General features: G+C 33.8%; 1 protein-coding gene across 1 annotated transcript in view; it reads left to right on the top strand.

Annotated features, from left to right (window-relative positions):
* Positions 1-684: 684 nt before the first annotated feature.
* The window catches only part of LOC142344972 (uncharacterized), a 41,331-nt gene continuing 24,799 nt past the window's right edge, over positions 685-17,216 (top strand). Inside the window, exon 1 of the mRNA XM_075397056.1 lies at positions 685-848. Coding sequence (XP_075253171.1) covers positions 694-848 — 155 coding nt within the window. The 5' untranslated portion in view covers positions 685-693. The remainder of the gene's footprint in view (positions 849-17,216) is intronic.

Below are 17,216 nucleotides of genomic sequence, written 5' to 3'. Positions count from 1 at the left end.
CCTAATTAAATTAAATTTATTGAAAATACGTACGCAAGCCCTAACAGATTATGGCAATTATGGCAATAGCACGTAACAGATTATGGCAATTTGGGAACCCTCATCGGAAGCTATTTAGGGTAATTATCGTAGTTATAAAGCGTTAAATATAACTTTTCACCATCAGTCGTTTAAGTAAAAATTTTTTAGCTTATATTGAACAGAAGTTTCTTTAATTAATCAGGCCGAAAAGGATTTTACCATTTCAATTTCAATACCATTGACACGCTGATTTTTTTATTGCTGTTGGACTATATTTTGTTCAGTGACAATCATAAATTAAATTGAGTAAACAACAATTTTTTGAAAACGAAAAGCAGAGTTCTCAGGTAATATGGTCTTATATAAGTGATATATAATAAATCTAATTTAACTGACATTTTAAAACCTTGATTTTGAACACTATGGTTGCTAATTTGACTGACCAAATATCGATTCAACAGGGTTAGATGACCAATCACATGGTTGTGTCTTGTAAATGAAAATGAATAAACCAAAACTGTTCAATTTCAAGAACATTATCCGAGGCAACATTTTTCTTACTTAATTGGTATATGAAAGTAATACTTAAGTGGCATCCAATAAATCTAAAATAGATGACACTTTGAATAATTGAGCGGCTAAATTGAGCGCTGGCTAATTTGACTCAGCAAAATGGCATTCCGACCAATATTTGCTCTGAATCTGCTTTCCTTGACCGTTTGCTCATTTTTCGGAGAGGTCGTTCATAATAACCAGGGCACTGCTTGCACGGAAAACCCGATCACCCTGACACAGACCTTCAAAATTGGCGGATTCTCTGTTGATAGGTAAGCTCATGCGAACTAAGCCACCATTGGAAGAGCTATCCGATTGAATAAGTTGCAAGTTATAGTTAAAACTTAAGTTATTCGTACGCTAGTGGTTTTTCTAATTTTGTTTTTTATTTTGAGTTGTTCCAGTCATAGTCTTAACCGTCGATGCTCTAGTGAAGCTCAGCAAAAAATTTCCTTGGTTGTAACAAGTTTTTAACAACAAAAATTTGGTTGATGCAATGCATACTTCAGCGCAAACTTTTTTTCAGGTAACTACACCTGAATCAGTATAGATTATAACAATAACTCAAATACAGCTCAGGTTTCAGCTGACTTTACACTTGAGGTTCACCTGAACCCGCAATTACCTGACCAGTCGTTTTCAGATACTCATTTTTTAATGAAATTCAATAAAATTTCACTAAAATTGCCCGATTTCGTGTTGGTATACGTACATCTTAACAATTTTTACAATTGCTTCCAAAAATACCCAACTCTTGGCATAAAATAACCAATTATTGCCAAAAACGTACATATTGCCAAAAAAACCTAATTAAAGCCAAAATACCCAATTATTGCCCAAAAATACCCAATTATTGCCAATAAACACTCAATAATTGCAAAAAAAAATGCCCATTTATTGCGAAAAATAACCCAATTCTTGGCAAAAATAACCAATTCTTGCCAAAAAATACCCATATATTGCCAAAAAATAATAATTTCATGGTAAAAAACACCCATTTTTTGCCAAAAATAAACAATTCTTGCCAAAAAATACCAAACTATTGCCAAAAAATACTAATTTAATTGTAAAAAACACCCATTTTTTTGGCAATTCTTGCCAAAAAACACCCAGTTCTTACAAGCAAATACCCCAATCTGACCAAAACATACACCATTGTAGTAAAAAAACCAAAGGCTTGCCAAAATTTTCCCAATTGTTGCCAAACAAGAACCAATTTGAGCTGAAAATTTCCAGTTTTTTTACCATATTTTGCAAAATTAACCAAAATTCACAAGAGATTTACCCAATTTTTTCCTAAGTTGTTCCAATTTCCTCACTTTATGCTCACAATTTCGTAAACTTCAAACCTTACACGTTTTAAAATCTTTATCTTAATAAAAAATTCTTTCACGTGATCCCATTAATTTTGTTTGGAAGTAAGTGACCTCTGCTTTGAGAATTCTAATAAACATCTAATATTAAATCTACTGTATTATTTATTAGAGATCAAAATATTCTCACGTGATTTGACAGCTGGCCACTATGTTGTCGTCAGAGTTACTCATAGCAACATCACAATAACATCATAGTATCGTCAGAATTACGTCATAGAGTTGCCATAATTACGTCACAATAACGTCACAATTACGTCATATTTTTGTCACATTTACGTCACTCTTCGCCATAATTACGTCATGTCCATTAAAGGACTTTTCGTTTTCATTTCATTTTCATTTTTATGATTTACAAAATTGAGTATAGTTGATTACAATTGTATTTAAAAGTTCTGACAAATATTTTTTTGTATCACAACTTTCATTTTAACAACCTGTTTTTTACTTATCCTTAATTTCTTCTAATCTTACACTTTATATTTTGCTAAAACTTCACTCAGTCATTTCGAGAGGATGAGAAAATGCAGTATCATATTGCTTCTGCACATGAAGAGCCTCTTATTCTCAAGATGAACTTTTCATGCAGCAGCTGCAATTGACTGTTTTTTTCAACTTGTTATCAACTTCTTCTCCACAAACGAAACAATCATCAAGTTTCCGTTCCAGTGGCCTACGAAGAAGTTGACTTATCTATCTACGGAGAATCTGCCGCTCTTCACAGTGAACTTGAAACAGTCAACCATTTTTAACAAGACGTTAGTTGTTCGGAAAGGAAATGCATGACTTTACATTAATTGAACTCAACCATGAAACAAAAATCAACAAATTAGATTGTGTTTACAACGATTTACCCAATTCCGCAAAATTTAACATTTCATTTGGTTTCGTACTTCAAATTTGAAATAACTCTGACAAAATTTGATACTATTACGCAGCAGATAACAACCCCATGTTCTTAAACCACTTGTCTTCTCTGATGACACAGATCTCAGTTTTCTCAAATCGAAATTGAGAATTGACACTTTTCTACAAAATCTTATTAACCAGCGTCCAGATATGAAAAAAAGTTTCATTGTGTGACAAATACCCTCAATTCTTCTTGGAAATGGGTTCGTTAAAGGTCTTGTATCACTGCAAAAAAGTCCTACCAAAACAACTTGTTTATTTTTTGTGCACTGGCTTACGAACTATCTAGCAGCAATGAACTACAGCATAAGACAATGAAATTGATGTCGAAATTTCTCTAAGCGGCAAGGAGAGATGACGAAATTTTTCCAGGAATACAAGACATTACACTTAGAGATATAGAATTGACTGCGTGGATTGAATAACATATTCCCATTAGAGTGTCCATAGCTTCAATCCTACTTGATGACCCAATATTCATTTGCAACGAAGATCCATATCAACAAGTTTGTGATTATGTATCTGGCGTGACAAATTTAGCAGAGAAGAGCACTCTACCATTGAGAGGAAAATTGAATGATCTCGTACTGGAATTGGAAGAAAAATATTCAGCTGTTCGACAATTGATTCCAGTAAAGGATGGCTAAGGACCCTCCTGCGCGGACAATTTTTTTGAGAACGATGGTGAACTCAACGACGAGGAGGATGAAGATATTGAAATTCAGAGTCTAAAAAGCGAGCTCAAGACGTTTTTAAATTCGACGCAGGACTTTGAGAACGATAGCCGTACCATTCCTGTGTTCGGGTTCAACAGCTCTCGGCATAATCCAATTCTGAACAAAGAGTATCTTCTGCATCATCTCGTAATTGAAAAAACGTTGTTCCCAAATCGATTCGATTGAGGGACAGGTATACTGAAATGAATTTTCTTGGCTTGCAATTTGCAGACATTCAACACTTCCTGGTAGTAGCTAAAACTGTGGATAACTTTTTCAAAGCTTATGGCGCGAACGAGGAAACATAATTCTTGCCTTACGGAAAATCTGACAGGTGTGAACAGTTGACTTTGACTCGTCTAATTTCGATTGACAGTTTCTGGAGACAGCTGACAAACCACAACCTACTTGAAGCAGAGTATGACAAGTTCATGCTAATGAACAATAGTGGATTGGAAAAGTAAACAATTTTGAAGAACATGAGACTCATGAAAGCTCCCTAAAACACCAGGGAAAATTATAGTAAGCTGCAAGACATTTTGGAACGAGAAGGCATGCAGACGTTTTGAAACTTCCTGAACTTCCTCGACTTCCTGGTGCTACAACAACAAAGATGTGAAACCTAAATTTAAAGCTATAAGAAAAATGATAAATGTGTACCACTCAAAAGGGGTAGACATGTTAAAATTGTGTTAAATTCTTCCAAATTTAGCCAACGGATTTCTCCATTCCTCAACCGATGCTGCTTTTTCCAATTTTGTGAAAAAGACAAAGACTACGACAACTACATTCACAACTACAGGGGACCCTCAATCATTTTTACACGTTATGTTAGGATTTGGAAAACAAGGATCCGAGAGTCCAATTTTTATGCAGAATCTATAGTGCGAATTCTTGCAAGCCAACTTTATCGTTTTTCCATGACAAAAGAGATGCCAACAGGAACTTATACAAAATGGGAGTACAATGAAGGGACTCTAAATTTCGATACAAAGAGGAAGTGGGTAAGCTACTTCGAAGAGCAGGTAACGCAGATTTTTCAACAGAGTCTTGCCTGTTGTGAAATACAAACCAAGTTCACATACAACCAGTAGAATAGGCCGAGACCTTATTTAGTTGATGGGTTTTGTAACCATTGCATCAGTTTTAAGGCGATAGCTGCTTCTTTCATTTTTGTCCGTATCAAGAGGAAAACAGCTTCCATTCGAAGACATCGAAAAGGGATTGAAGATACAAGAACGTGACAATCATAGAATAGATGACCTGTGGCATTGGGGATAGATGTTAATGAGATCGTGGTGATTCAATGGAAGAAATGGATGAACGGAAACACAATTGGTGTAAAACATTTTATCAGTTCAGGTTATGCCTTCCAACCAGCGATTTCCAAAAAACCTCTCATCGAGAAAATTAAATGTGGAAACCTATTTGGTGTTGTCGACTGCCGTCTTGGGGTACCAGAGTAATTAAATCTCCACTTTAAAGAATTTCTTCCGAATTTTAAGAATTTTGAAGTTTGACCAGATGACATTGGAGAGCACAAGAAAGAGTTTGCAGAACGTATCAAGTTAACATCCGAACCACGGAAAAAGCTTATTCTGAGTTTGAAAATTGAACGAGGGCCGATTGTCACTCCACTTCTTTTGTTTTATCTAGAAAAAGAGTGCTGCTTTGAATTGTTTGTCAGAATGTTTTTGAAGCTCGCCAAGAAAGAGATAAGATGAAAAGTCCACTATCGCTGTAGAGACTAGGAAAATGGTTGGAAATAGTTCATATTGTTATCGGACAAAGGACCACAGTCAACATTCGATCAGAAAATATATTATAGTCTCATGTGGATTTATTTATTAGCAACAGTTTTTTGAAGTCCCTGTATGATTTGCCAGAATAGATTTATGGAGTAGAACTGAGCAAGACACGTATCGAGCATAAAAACAACTAACTGTTGGCTTTTACTCTGGTAAACCAAATTTGCAATGCTGCAACTTAAATACAATTTCTTCTCTTCCTTCTGCGATCCAAACAAATATCAGCTGATTGAAATGAAAACTGAACATCCTACTATGGCTCTTAGAGAGGAAAACTCTTGAACCATTGTGCTACGAGATGAGGCAAAGCAGTTGCACTGATAATTTTGCAGCAGACTCTAGTCCCAATTTTTTCCCGACAAAAATAATGAAATTAGCTTGCTGCGTTTGAAAACAGAACAACTGGTCATTCTAAAGATGTCTTTCTTGATGGTTGCTTTGGGCTCGAAAACTTATTGCTGCTACGATGAGTAATCAGATACAGTGAAATTATCCAGAAAGCGACACAGCAAAAACAACATCGAGGAACCCTTAGCCAATACAGAGAGGCACTGTTTGATGAGCAGCGAGTATGTTCAACCAAAAAAGGTTCCGTGTAGCCGACAATAAAAAATATGCAGGTAAGAACTGAAAAAATTGGGACTGTCTTATTTTATCCAAATCGTAACATCTGTAAAGATTGAATTCACACTACAGCTTTATGACACACATACTCTTATAATTTGAATTTTTTTAATCGTTTTATTGCACTGTTTACTTTACAAATTGATTTTTGAGCAAAATCATGTTACAAAATAATTGAATTAGATATAAATACACATACAAATCATTGTGTATAAAACTCACACATTTTTTTTTGAAAAACTGCAAACCATTTTTACAAAAGGTTCTAAATAAAAAACGCAAATGTTTATGTTTTGACTCTCCTATTTTTCCTTTTGTCAATTTTTGAAGTTTGTTATTTGAATTAAAAATTTTTTTTTTGTTATTTTTTTGACAAACATATTGGTTCACTCGAATAATTGTTCTTAAAAAATGTCCTTTTTACATCAGGTTTCAGCAAAAAATTTAAATTTTGTTGTTATTTATTCTTCTATTTTTCCTTTTTTTAGTTTCTCAAGTTCTTTTTCAGCAAATTTTTTGTTCAATTAACATTTTAAAAGAGTGTTACTTCACATAAATGTTGTTTTTCAAATACCGTGTTTTTATTTGATTTTCAACAAAAATGGATTTGCCTGTTGTGAAATACAAACCAAGTTCACATACAACCAGTAGAATAGGCTGAGACCTTATTTAGTTGATGGGTTTTGTAACCATTGCATCAGTTTTAAGGCGATAGCTGCTTCTTTCATTTTTGTCCGTATCAAGAGGAAAACAGCTTCCATTCGATGGATTTCATTTTTTTTCTCTTGTATTTCTCAGTTTTTTGCAATATTTTAAACGAATTCGAAAATTGTAAATATCAATGTTTTACAAGTGTGGAGAACTTACTATTAAACTTTCTGAAAATCTACAACAAATTAATCTTTTTATGACATACTTAATCTTTTATTTTTCATTTTAAATAATTTTATTTGGATAATATCACACTCTTAGTTAAAGATTCCGATTTTTACAACGTCTCATGACAAACAAACTTCACAGTAACTCCCGGATACCGTTATTGCGTGGTGACAATTTCTGACTTCAAGCATCCCAAGCGTTTATCTTTGGATTCTGTTCGGAAATAGAAGATCGTTTACACTGGCACTGCCAGGAGGCGCGATTTTGGCGCCCAACGATCTTTTATTTCCGAACAACATCCAAAAACGCACGCAACGGATGCATGAAGTCAATGATTGTCACCACGCAACAACGGTATCCCGGGATTAATCTGAAGTTTATTGTCGTGAGACGTTGTGTAAATAAGATTTTTTAGAGAAGAATGTTATATTACCCAAAGTAGTTGTTTAAAAAAACAAAAAATTTCTGATCAAAAGTCTTAAACTGTTATAGATTTTCTTAAAATTTAAAAATAAGTTCTCGACAATTGTATTAAATTGATATTTACGATTTTTGAATTTCTTGAAACACTCCAAAAAAATTAAAAAACTGAGAAACAGAAAATTTAATATCAATAAAACACATTTTCTGTTGAAAATCTTATGTAAAAAACACGGTAAAAAACTGAAAATTTGAAAATTGAAAGATAAGAAAATAAGCTACTTTACATTTTTTATTAAAAACGACTTTATTGAAAAAAATCTATCAATTCAATGAATCAATTCAATTGACAATTTTGCATGAAAAAATTTCACAAACTGTAAAATGAAAAAAAGAAAAAACGAAAAGTAAAATGAAAAGAAAAAAAGAAGAAAAATTGGGACTGTCTTATTTTATCCAAATCGTAACATCTGTAAAGATTGAATTCACACTACAGCTTTATGACACACATACTCTTATAATTTGTAAATTTCATATCATATTTCTTCTTTTTAATCGTTTTATTGCACTGTTTACTTTACAAATTGATTTTTGAGCAAAATCATGTTACAAAATAATTGAATTAGATATAAATACACATACAAATCATTGTGTATAAAACTCACACTTTTTTTTGAAAAACTGCAAACCATTTTTACAAAAGGTTCTAAATAAAAAACGCAAATGTTTATGTTTTGACTCTCCTATTTTTCCTTTTGTCAATTTTTGAAGTTTGTTATTTGAATTTAAAATGTTTTTTTTTGTTATTTTCTTGACAAACATTTTGGTTCACTCAAATAATTGTTTTTAAAAAATGTCCTTTTTACATAAGGTTTTATTAAAAAATTTAAATTTTGTTGTTCTTTATTCTTCTATTTTTCCTTTTTTTAGTTTCTGAAGTTCTTTTTCAGCAAATTTTTTGTTCAATTAACATTTTAAAAGAGTGTTACTTCACATAAATGTTGTTTTTCAAATACCGTGTTTTTATTTGATTTTCAACAAAAATGGATTTCATTTTTTTTCTCTTGTATTTCTCAGTTTTTTGCAATATTTTAAACGAATTCGAAAATTGTAAATATCAATGTTTTACAAGTGTGGAGAACTTACTATTAAACTTTCTGAAAATCTACAACAAATTAATCTTTTTATGACATACTTAATCTTTTATTTTTCATTTTAAATAATATCATTTGGATAATATCACACTCTTAGTTAAAGATTCCGAATTTTACAACGTCTAATGACAAACAAACTTCACAGTAACTCCCGGATACCGTTATTGCGTGGTGACAATTTCTGACTTCAAGCATCCCAAGCGTTTATCTTTGGATTCTGTTCGGAAATAGAAGATCGTTTACCCTGGCACTGCCAGGAGGCGCAAATTTGGCGCCCAACGATCTTTTATTTCCGAACAACATCCAAAAATGCACGCAACGGATGCATGAAGTCAATGATTGTCACCACGCAACAACGGTATCCCGGGATTAATCTGAAGTTTATTGTCGTGAGACGTTGTGTAAATAAGATCTTTTTATAGAAGAATGTGACATTACCTAAAGTAGTTGTTTAAAAAAACAAAAAATTTCTGATCAAAAGTCTTAAACTGTTATAGATTTTCTTAAAATTTGATAATAAGTTCTCGACAATTGTATTAAATTGATATTTACGATTTTTGAATTTCTTAAAACACTCCAAAAAAATTCAAAAACTGAGAAACAGAAAATTTAATATCAATAAAACACATTTTCTGTTGAAAATCTTATGTAAAAAACACGGTAAAAAACTGAAAATTTGAAAATTGAAAAATAAGAAAATAAGCTACTTTACATTTTTTATTAAAAAAGACTTTATTGAAAAAAATCTATCAATTCAATGAATCAATTCAATTGACAATTTTGCATGAAAAAATTTCACAAACTGTAAAATGAAAAAAAGAAAAAACATACATATTTACATTTTTGTTAAAAACCTTATAAAAAAAGAACATTTTTGAAAAAAAAATTTAAAAAACTTTTTTTTCAAAAAAGATAATTTTATTGAAAGTTTTACATGAAAAACATCAAAAATGGAAAAATAGAAGAATAAAACACATCAAAAATTACATTTTTTGTAAAAAAAAAAAACATTTTTCCACACTTTTTTCAAATAAAATAACTCAACTAAAAAATTTAAAAAAAAATTTTACGTTCACACGACAAAATTTACGTTTTTGGTCAAACATTTTATGAAAAAAAAACGACTTTTTCAAAAAAGATATATTGGTAAAACAACATATTTTTTCAAAAAAATGATTAATTTTAAAATTTTACATAAAACACACTTCAAAAACTGACAAATAGAAAAATAAAAATGAAAAGCATTAACATTTAGAAATCTTTTTGTAAAAGCGATAAATTTGAAAAAAAAATATTTTAGTAAAACGTTTTTTTTTCCAAATCAATGAAAAGTGATGCAAGAAGTTTAAAATCATTTTGTATATTTTAAACTTAACAACTAGTATGTGTTTCTATATCTATTTCACTTATTTTAATCCGTGATTTTATTCGAAAGACGATATTTGATGTAGACAGTGAATTAAAACTGTATAAAAGGAAAGTAGACGAGAAATATACCAAATTACAAAATATAAGAAAAAATGAAATATAAATCTAAAGGGGTAGTTTGAATTCCATGTTCACGAAATATACGTTTCGGATAAAATTACGGAAGTCTCGATTTTTTTTTATTTCATACGTGCTTACGTTTTTATTCTCGACTACACGGAAGACTGGGTTGGTTGAGTATACTCGCTCCTCATCAAAGAGTACCTCTGTGTATTTGATTAAGGGTTCCTCGATGTTGTTCTTTTTGGGCGCCCTACTGGATTATTTCTTTGTATCTGACTGCTCAAGGTAGCAGCAGTAAGTTTTCGAGCACAAAACAGTCATCTCAGAACGTCAAAATTCTTCTTTGAAAAGACCTGTTGGTCTCCTATCAAAAGCAGAGGCATGCTTTTTGCAGCATTCACTTGGGACAAAATTTCAGCTAGAATTTGTTGCAAAATTATTAGTGCAATTGCTTTCCCTCAACCAGTACCACAATGGTCGCATTTCTGGTCTAATGAGTTTGTCTAGTTTTTTTCGTTAAGTGCCTTGTAAGGACTATCAGTATCTATTTCAATCAACTCATATTTGTTTGAATTACAGAAAGAGGAGAAGAAAAGGTATTTAATTTGCAATATTGTAAATTTGGTGTACTTGAGGATTAAAAATTCAACGCTCATTGGGTCCTTATGCTCGTTACGTTCTTGCACATCTCTACCTCATAAATCTAGTCTGGCAACTCATACAGGGACCTGAAAAATCTATTTTTGATAAACTTATACATATGAGATCTATTCACACTTTTTGTTTCTGAATGTCGACTGCAGTTCAATATATGATGACCATAGGAACTATTTTCAATGAACTTCTAGGTCTCTGCAACGACAATTGACTGTTTGTTCTGATATCCCTCGCGGCCAGCATCAACAGCAATCTGAACAAGCATTTCAAAGCAGCGGCGGGGAGTGTATTTCAAAAGCCAAAAAATGACTTTTAGAATGACTCTTTTTCTAGATAAAACAAAAGAAGTGGAGTGAAAATTGGCCCTTGTTCAATTTTGAAACTGAAAATAAGCTTTTTCCGTGGTTCGTATATTAACTTGATACGTTCTGCAAACTCTTTTATGTGCTCCGCAATGTCATTATGACCAACTTCACAATTCTAATTAATGGGAGGGAAATCTTCAAAGTGGGGATTTAATTACTCTGGTACCCCAAAACTGCAGTCGACAACACCAAATAGGTCTCACATTTAATTTTCTCTAAGAGAGAGTTTTTGGAAGTGAATGTTTGGAAGGGATAACATGAATTGATAAAATATTTAACCCCATTGTTGTTTCCGGTCCTCCATTTCTTCCATCGAATCACCCAGATCTCTTTAACAACTATCCCCAATCCCAGCAGGTCCTCTTTTCTATGATTGTCACGTTTTCGTCTCTTCAATATCCTTTTTCAATGTCCTCGAAGAGAAGCTGTTTTTCTTCTTGCCATAGACACAATTGTAGGAAGCAACCCATTGCCTCAAAAACTGTGTTGCAACGGTTACAAAGGCATCAACTAAGTAGAATCCCAGCTTTTTCTGCTTCTTGTGTGTGACCTGGGTTTGTATTTCACAATTGGGATAAGCCATTTGGAAGAAATGCGTCGCCTGCTGTTCGAAATAGCTATTCCATTTTCTCTTTTGATGAAATTTTTTGTCGCTTCATTGTACTCCCATTTTCGATAAGATCCTCTTGGCATATCTTTTTTCATGGAAAAGGAAAAAAGTTGGCTTGCATCAATGCCCACTTTAGATTTGCATGTTTTTTTGGACTCTCAGTTCTTATTTTCCTCGCTTTTTGCATAATGTGTAAAAATGACTGAGGGTCCTGCTGTTAGGCACTTTCAAATTTAGTTGTCGTGGTTTTTGTCCCCTGCGCAAAATGGGAAAAAGAAGCATCTGTTGAGGAATGGACAACTTTTTTGGCTAAATTGGAAAGCGTTTAACCCCATTTTAACAAATGTAGGTTCGACATTTTTGTTTTTGTATCACCTGAGGAAGTTGCGGAACTTCTGCAAGCTTTATCGTTCCCAATGATTTGCAGTACAATGGAGTTTTCCGTTGTGTCTTGGGAAATTTTCTTGACTCTCACCTTCTTCAAAAATATTTCTATTTCTGTTGCACTGTTTATCATTTGCATGAACATGTCATTCTCGACTGCAAAGACGTTGTAATTTTTGAGCTCGCTCCAGGAACTGTCAATTGAAGGTAGATGAGTCACTTTCATTTTTCACAACTGTGCAACCTTTCATAAGGGATGAATCGTTCTTCTTCGCCTGCTCCTTAAGCTTTCAAGAATTTATCCGGAGTTGTAGCTCCTCCCAGGAAGTTTGAAATGTCTAGAAATTGCAAGCCAAGAAAACTCATTCTTATATTGTCGTTCCCCATTCGAATCTTTAAATCATTTTGGGAACAACGTCTTTATCAATTAGTAGATGATGCCGGTGATACTTTTCATCAAGTTTGAATCATACCGAGAGCTTTTGAGTTTAAACACAGGAAGGGTACGGTAATGGTTCTGAAATCCTGCCTCAAATTTTAAAATATCTTGAGCTTGCTTCTCTGTCTCGCTATGTCAAGATCTTCATCCTCCATGTCGTCGGCTTCTACTTTGTTCACAAATAAATGTTGTGCCCAGGAGGGACCGTTGTCATCTTTCACTGGAACCAATTGTCGAAGCGCTAATTGTTTCTCTTCAAATTGCAATACGAAATCAATCAGTTTTTCCCTCAAAAGTAATGTGCTTTTTTCTGCTAAATTTGTCACGCCAGATACATAATCACGAACTTGTTGATATGAATCTTCGTTGCAAATGAATATTGGGTCTTCAAGTAGGTTGGAAGCTATCGACATGCTAATGGGAACATGTGTTCCAATCCACGATGCCAATTCTGTGTTTCTAAGTGTATTGTCGAGGACAGATATTGAGTGGAAATTGAATGCAATGGTGGGAGAAAACAGCCTTAGCTCTTGCTGGAAAACGATTTTAAAGTCTTTTAAACAATCAAGAACAGTTTCTGATAGTTGATAAGCTCCTATTGGACATTTGTGTTTTTGGGAGCAGTTTTGCATGTGTCCCATGAATAAGATTGACCGATCTGAGGAAAACCCGATTGCATACATGAAACGTTGTGTGCAAAGAACATTGAATCGGTGTACAGTTGTGGCGCCAAAACGTTGCACCATACATTAGAATAGGAACACATAATATTTCTAGCGAAAACTCCTTTTCTGAAAACCCCGCTAAGATCCGAACTTGTTTTCTTGCTAGGCTTTTCCCCCCGCAAACCCTGATAAGATCCATTTTTTCCCGGCTTTCCTGATGGTAATCCAATTTTTCCCGAGAACGCTGATAAGATCTGGGGTTTTCCTCGGTTTTCCTGTTGGGAATCTTATATCCCTTTGAAACCCTGATAAGATGCAGGAAAAACCCTGGGTTTCTTGGTAAGTTTCCCGCTATTTTCGCGGTTTCCCTGCAGGAAACATGTGTTACCGGAAACCCTGCCGGGAATTGCGGGATCTTACTCAGTATTGGCATATCTTGCGAATACTGGAAAGTTTCCCGGGTCTTTCTTTGTTTTTCCTGGGCCTTGCCGGGAAACTTTCCGCAAACTTATTAAGATTTCCGGGAATCGGTGCACTGGGTAGCACCAGATCTTTTGTTTGGAATTTATTGATATCCGCTGATCAACAGACAAATTCCACATATCTCAGCAACAAAGTTGTCTTTGAGTATCTATTCGAGTGGCGATGAATAAGTTCCTAAAGAATTTCAGATTGTTTTTTAAAAAATGGAGTAAACTTCAATATTTTTGTCAACCCAACTCTTCGAGTATAGGAATATCAACTTCACCAATTCCTGAGAAGTTTTCTTCATCTGTCCTTGCTGTTGAGAGAAATGCTTGCATCAGTTTCATTGTGTTATGCTGTAGTTCATTGCCGCCAGAAAATTTGTAAGCCAGTGCACCAGACATCTTGGTAGGACTTTTTTTCAGACAAGTTTTTCAGACAAGTTACAGACAAGTTATCTTGGTAGGACTTTTTTTCGCAATCAGATACAAAACCTTTAACGAAACCATTTCTAAAATTTTTTTGGGTGTTTTCTGAGTGATATAGCCTAGAGGAACACAACTCAGGAGTAATAGAAAGAAAGGGACATTTGGTACACATTTCCTATCTGGACGCTGGTTAAAAATATTTTATAGAAAATCTTCACACAATTTTGATTTGAGAAAACTGAGATCTGTGTCATCAGAGAGAACAAGGGGTAAAACAGTTCGGTATTGTTATCTGCTGCGTATTAGTATTGCAATTCGTCAACGTTATGCACACTTTGAAGCACGAAACCCGATGAAATGTTACTTTTTGCGGCTTTGTTTAAATCGTTGAAAACAAAATCCAAATTGACGATTTTTGTTTCAGAATTGATTTCGATTAACTTAAAGTTATGATCTTTCTTCATGAACAATTCAAGCGCCGAGTCTTGTTAAAAATGATCGACTGTTTTGAGCTCACTGTGAAAAGCGGCAGATTTTCCGTATATTTATAAGTCAACGTCACAATAGGCCACTGACTGGATGAAGAAGTTTCGATTGTTTCGATTGTGATGAAGAAATTGATAATAAGTTGAAAAACGTCAATTGCAGCTGCTGCGTGAAAAAATTTTCTTGAGAATAAGAGGTGGTCCACTTGTGGAAGCAATATGATGCTGCAGTATATCATCGTCTCGAAATGACTGTGCGCAATGTGAGTAAACTGTTTCGTGAAGCTTCTGATGTCTGCTCTTATTGGATTTCAAAGTAGGCTTGTCAAAAGAATTTCGAAGTTCGCCTTCGTCGGACTTTCGAGGCATCTTCTCTAAAAATTACATAAAGTGTAAGATTAGAAGATAGAAAGGAGGAATAAAATTGTTCTTGGAGTGTTAGGAAGAAGAATTTAGAAGTTTTTTTTGTTCGACTTTTGTTGAGGCATCTTTCTGAAAAGAAAACAAAGTGTAAGATTACAAGACAGAAAAGAGGGGTGAAAAATAAATTGTTATGATGAAAGTTTAGATGAAATAAAAATTTGTCAGAAGTTTTAGAGAGTATTGCAATCAACTGCACTCAATTTTGTCAATCAGAAAAATGGAATTGAAATGGAAATGAAAAGTCCTTTATTGGACATGACGTAAATATGACGACAGATAGACGTAATTGTGACGTCATTATGACATAATTATAGAAACAATATGACGTATTCTGACGATAGTATGATGTCATTGTGATGTTGGTATGAGTAACTGTGACGATTATACAGTGACCAGTTGTCAAATCACGTGAGAAGTTGAGGATCCTTAATGAATAACACACTAGACTTGTTATTAGATGTTTATTAGAATTCTCAAAGCAGAGGTAACTTATTTCCGAACAAAATTAATGGGATCACGTGAAAGAATTTTTTTTAAATAAGATTTTAAAACGTATAAGATTTAAAATTTACGAAATTGTGAGCAAAATGGGAGGAAATTAGAACAATTTAGAAAAAAATTGAGTATTTTTTTGATTTTTGCTACATTTTTTAAAAATTTTGGTGATAAAACTGGGCTTTTTCAGCTCAAATTGGTTATTGTGTTGCAACAATTAGGAAAGTTTTGGCAAAAATTGGGGTTTTTTTTTACTAGACTTGGATACTATTTGATCAGAATTGGGTATCTTCCGACAGGAAATGGATGTCTTTTTTACCAAGACTTGGGTTTTTTGTTGGTAAAAATGTTGTAAATGTTGGCAATAATTGTGTTTTTGCGCCAAGAATTGGGAATCTTTGGCCACAATTGCGTCTCTTTGGCAATTATTGAATGTTTTTTGGCAAAATTTTGTTTTTTTTGCAATATTTTGGTATTTTCTGGTGAAAGTGGTTTTTTAACCAAGATTTGGGTGTTTTTTTGGCTTAAGTTGGGTTTTTCGGCAATAAATGAGTATTATTTATTATTGGCAATTACTGCCTCTTTCTGTATTAGAATGAAAAAAGTAATAATTGTAAAAATTGTGCGTAAATGAAATTATGAGAAAAAGCTTAAAGTAAAAGTTTTGCTGATATTTTTTCATTAGTTATATAAGGTTAGCTGAAGTGTATTAGAGCGGAAAATCACAACCCCATTTCTCCTGGGGTAATTGCGATGATTTACTCCGGTTGATTATAATAAGATGAAATGCCTATTGTTTTCACTCTTTTTAGGTAAGTATTTGGAAAATTGATGAAAATAGGCTATACAAAATCTTTATACTTAGTTACGTCCTTTTACCCCGCTCCCCCCAGTTCTGCTCATATACTATCACTGCTGGTGTACCGTTAATCACGGCTCTCGTTTGGCCTATTCTAATTTAAATTTAATTTTTTACAAATTAGGCGACACTGACTGATTAGATTCTGCTTGAACTCAGAAATGTGATTATAGTTGTTTTAATTGCGGATTTGATTATTTCTCAGAAATGAAATCCGACTATTAAATCCCCTTTTGTTTCAAAATATCTACGATAATTTGTGATTGAATTTTCAGAAAACACCTATATTAATTTTCCCCAAAAATGATTACTTTTTGGCCTTGAAAGAGGCGTCCTCTGTCGAACTTTTAACAAAAAAGATGTACCATTAGTGGGCTAATCAGGGTAATTTTAAGCTCATTCCCCTCAGATATCTTACATCAATTTGTGGGGTAATAGAAGATAATTCGAGGCAGGAGTTGAGGATAATGTTTGATAATTTGTGTGTGGGGGAGGGAGAAAAAGGTGTAGGGTAATTGAAGTAATTTAGGGTATATAGGGTTTAGGGTGGAGTGAGAAAAGAGAGTAGGGAGTAATTCAGGGGGAAAATAACGTGGGAGTACGGGAGTAGTGGGGGGCAGAAGAAAGAGTAGCTGGGGTAATACGGGTAAATCGATGCAAGAGTAGGGGTTGAGGTTGGTAAAACGACACAATAGTAGAGGTTAACGGGGGTAAAACGATGCAAGTGTAGGGGGTAATGGGAGGTAAAACAGTGCACGAGTAAAGGGTAATTTTTTCCTTTACACCTTCACTCGTTCATCATCTTAGCCCATTGGCAGCCCCACTCTTACAACGTTTTGTCTCCATGGTCGCAAACTGACAGCCTTGAACCCACAGCCTCTGTCCCCTGAGTCAGTTCTTCTTAGCCCTGAGACCACCAATGTTTGTCCAACACCAGCCTTCCCATGTATGAAAATTAAACGCTTTCCCCCGTTACTCTTACATCATTTTA

This window comes from Convolutriloba macropyga, chromosome 8 (genome assembly GCF_964194025.1).
Source record: "Convolutriloba macropyga chromosome 8, txConMacr16.3, whole genome shotgun sequence".
Taxonomy (NCBI): Eukaryota; Metazoa; Xenacoelomorpha; order Acoela; family Convolutidae; genus Convolutriloba; species Convolutriloba macropyga.
The sequence above is the reverse complement of the archived record's forward strand: the minus strand, read 5'-3'. Positions and strand labels throughout refer to the sequence as shown.